A 4,063-nucleotide genomic window follows, 5' to 3' on the forward strand; every position below is an offset into this window, starting at 1 on the left:
GCTGTGCCTCGACATGGCTGCCGGCTTGAGCTCAGCAAGCGCCCATCGAAGTTAAGAATTTGCTGACTAAGCACAGAACAGTGGTGATTGAAGGCCCCGGGCAATTCCCACCTTGCCTATTCCCCCGTCACAGTCCTGGAGGCATATCTAGGGAACCTCTAGGACCACAGCAAAGGATTCAAATTGGTCAAACGCCGAGGTGGAGAGGAAAGGGGGGATGCGACAGGAAAGGCATTGCTGGTCAGCAGGCAGTGCCACTGTGCAATTGTCAAGTGTGCTCTAGAGATGTCTGCACAAAGGTTCAAAGTCAGACTGCTAAAGGTGTATTTGGAATGCTGGTGTACAGTAATGTATGGGTCACTGAACCGTCTCCCTTCCCCATTAGTCTGTGAACACCTTATAGGCAAGGGATGGGTTTTACTCCCCTTGCGTTCCTGGACCCCTCAGTGTGCCTGGCGCCCACTGTTGCTTTAGGTTCCATTGAGTCAGCTCCAACTCATAGTGACTCCAACTCATAGGACGAAACACTGGCTGGTCCTGCACCGTCCTCACAATATTTGCTGAACTTGAGCCTGTCGTTGCAGCCACTGTGTCAATCCATCTCTTTGAGGGTCCTCCCCTTTTTCACTCACTGCCCCTATCTTACCAAGCATGATATCCTTCTCCAGGGAATGGTCCCTTCTGACAACATGACCAAAGTAGATGAGACAAAGTATGATCATTCTTGCTTCCAGGGAGCATTTGGGCTGCGCTTCGTCCAGGACAGGTTTGTCATCCGTTAGGCCAGCCATAAATGACCACGGAATGAAGGGATAAATACACAAGACCAGAGCTGTGTCCTCAATGACTCTCTGCTAAGAGTCCATTTTACATTTGGATAAATTGAGCCTCGAAGTGGGAATGTGATGCAAATAGTTAACATGCTCAGCTGCTAACTGAAAGGCTGCAGGCTCAAGTCCACCCAGAAGCGCCTTGGAAGAAAGGCCTGGTGATCTGCTTCTGAAAAACCCACCACTGAGAACCCCATGGAGCCCAATTCTACTCTGACACATGGGGACACCACGAGTTTGAGTCACTCAAGAGCCGCTGGTAACTGGTAGGTAGTGGCAAAGCCGGGATGGAAACTCTTCCTTTTACCACACTGTGCTGTGGGGCAAATGGCTCCCCCTGGGGGTTCTTAGCTCACAGACTCACCAAGCATCTCATCCTAGCTACCCAATTTTCCCCCAGGACGCTGTTCCGGTGATCCCTGGGGCCCATCTCTGCCCTGGAGCCATGATCGTGCTTCTCGTTAATGTGCTGGTGCTGCCCTCTGTGGGTAAGTATGGGTATCTACAGAGTGTGTCCAGCTCAGCATAGGATTGGCCAGTCACCCATCTGACATGAACATTGGGACACATTATCAAATCTAATCTGATTTGCTTATTTTTTCTCTCTCCGCCCCCACCTAACAATGATGGAAACTGGGCTTCAGTGATAAGTTACAGGTTTCATTCAAGTGGTATTTCCGTGCACCATGTACGGTACATGAGCACGTGGGATGGAAGTGAAGCCTGGGCAAAGAACGACATTGACTAAGATAAATACAGTGAAAGATGAATGCCCGTGGCACTATGGGAGCACAGGGGAGGCGTCCTCACCTAGCTCAGGTTAGGGGTCAGGTAAGGTGTCTTGACCTTGGACTAGAACCATACATTGTCAGTAAGTGTAAGCACTGCAGATGGGAGAAGGCACAGAGGAGGACACCCCAGGCACAGGGCTCATCAAGCAAAGGCCACTGGCCAGAGGCCATCTGATGGGACTGCACGATGACCAGACGTGCTTTTCAGCGTCTCTAGAGCATAGAGTCCCAGGCAGGGAGGGGTAGGCAGAGCCAGATCAAGGAGAGCCTACATGCAGAGATCCTGGGTGGCCCAGAGGTTTGTGCTTGACTGCTAACCTAAAGGTTGGTGGTTCCGATCCAACCAGCAGTCCGCAGAACAGAGTCTTGGTGATCTGATTCCCTAAAGATTCCAAAAAAACCAAACTCACTGCCGTCAAGTCGATTTGACTCACAGTGACCCCTCCTTGGGTTTCCGAGGCGGTATCACGATGGAAGTAGATCACCCAAACTTTCCTCCAAGGAGTTGCTGGTGGGTTTGAACTGCCAGCCTTCTGGTTAGCAGTCAGATGCCTTAGGATTACAGCCATGAAAACTCCATGGAGCTGTTCTACCCTCCACCAGTGGGGTTGCCATGAGTCAGAATGGGCGTGACAGGTGCTGGAATCTGACGAGTCTCAGTTTCATAATCTGTAATCATAGTCCTGGTTTCCCATGATGCACTTAACAAACATTGGTAGTAACAGGAACACTCACGTCATAGCTCAGGGGAGGCCACGCATGTCAAACAAAGCACTCGGTCGTGTGCCTGGAACAGTGCAGTGCTGGGTACCTTCCTGCAAACCAACAGGCTTACCGAATCCATTGCTATTTATTTCTGCTGAATCATGTGCTTACATTGCCTGGGACCATTCTTCTTTCCCCCCTCTGGCCTTTGCACAGTGTTAAGGGTCCGGCTACTATCTAAACATTTGGTGCTTTGAATTTAGTAGCCACTCCACAGGAGAAAACTGTAGTGGTCTGCTTCTGTAAAGATGACAGCCTTGGAAACCCTATGGGGCAGTTCTGCTCTGTCCTGTAAGTTCATTATGAATTGGAATTGACTTGACAGCGATTTTTTTTTTTTTTAACTGCCTTTGCCAGTGAACTAATTCAGTTCCCTGGGACAAACAATTTAAAATCCAAGGTGACCTTTTTAGCTGCTAATGAAAATGTGTGGGCATTGATCTCCTGGAAGTAGGTAGGAATGTCGGGGAGCGAGCGGACTGCACCAAGTCCTGCAGCCAATCCCATCATCTCCCATCCTTCCAGTAATCCCATCATCTCCCATCCTTCCAGAAGAGGAACTGAATTAGCAGTCACAGCACGGAGACTGGAAAATTTCGAGGGAAGACTTTATCACCCACCAGGCAATACTTTACAGCAGGCATTCTTAGCCATGGACCTGGGTGCTAATTAGCCAGGTTCCAAGGCAATTATATCAAAGCCAAATGTACCAGAGCAATTGTATGGGCTCTGTGGTAGGGCCGCAAATGGAGTCCCCACCTGGCCGGAAATCAGCATTTTGCAGGGAAACTCCTCAGCCCTGGGAACCATTTCCAGAACTTGGCAGAGAGGAGCCGTGGCCTGGACCTCTTTCACTCTCAAAACATTAGTCAGCCTACAGACGAGCTTTGCTTCTTCTGCCCGGTATTTCATTTCAATTTTGAACAAAGAGTTTAAAACTGGAAGATCTTACAGTAATTCAGATTTACACCAAATTCTGAAAAATCCAAAGAGGAGGTTATGGAGGGACTCTATGCCCAAGGCCCAGGCTAAGCCACAGCTGCGTTCTCCCTCGTCTCTTTTCCTCAGGCCCCACCACTCCCTTTTGTGTCCTGGGCCACTCCTCTTGTTTCCTCCATCTGCTTTGGCTTTGCAGTCCCCAGACTTAAGTCGGACCCTGTTCTGGTTACCTAGTGCCGCTCTGACAGAAATATACCACAAATGGGATGGCCTTAACAATAGGAGTTTATTCTCTCACAGTTTGGAGACCTTAAGTCCAAGTTAAAAGTGCTAGGCCCTAGGTGCTGGGTGAAAGCTCCTCAACTTTGGGGTCCAGCTCTGCCTCCTGCTCCTGGCCCACTGGAGCTAGAGGTTTTTCTTCACTCAGACAGCTGCTGGCTGCTAAGGCTGCCAAGCCCAAGGTTGACAAGTAAAAAGGCATAGTCCCGATGTTACCAAACCACATGACAGGCCATTAATTCAAGTCTATTTTAAGTCCCAAGGTCAGCAGAGCATGGCAGGCTGCTGAACAATGACACGGCTACATGCAGGTTCAAGCATGCCATAGGTTAAAGACCATTCCCAAAGCTTCTCCTTATACATAGGATGCAGACTACATCCCAAAGGCAGCTACCCAGCTGCTTGTGGTGGTAGATCCCACCATGGCGTTGATTGCCAGTCTCATCATGGGGAATAACT

The 4,063-nt window shown here is 49.6% G+C and overlaps 1 protein-coding gene across 1 annotated transcript in view; it reads left to right on the forward strand.

The window, feature by feature from the left end:
- Positions 1-1,275: 1,275 nt before the first annotated feature.
- Positions 1,276-4,063, forward strand: part of OC90 (otoconin 90) — a 29,358-nt gene continuing 26,570 nt past the window's right edge. The window contains exon 1 of the mRNA XM_007940579.1: positions 1,276-1,318. Coding sequence (XP_007938770.1) covers positions 1,276-1,318 — 43 coding nt within the window. The remainder of the gene's footprint in view (positions 1,319-4,063) is intronic.

The sequence above is a fragment of the Orycteropus afer genome, unplaced genomic scaffold (genome assembly GCF_000298275.1).
Source record: "Orycteropus afer afer isolate SDZICR_OR568_19922 unplaced genomic scaffold, OryAfe1.0 scaffold00069, whole genome shotgun sequence".
NCBI classification, from domain to species: Eukaryota; Metazoa; Chordata; class Mammalia; order Tubulidentata; family Orycteropodidae; genus Orycteropus; species Orycteropus afer.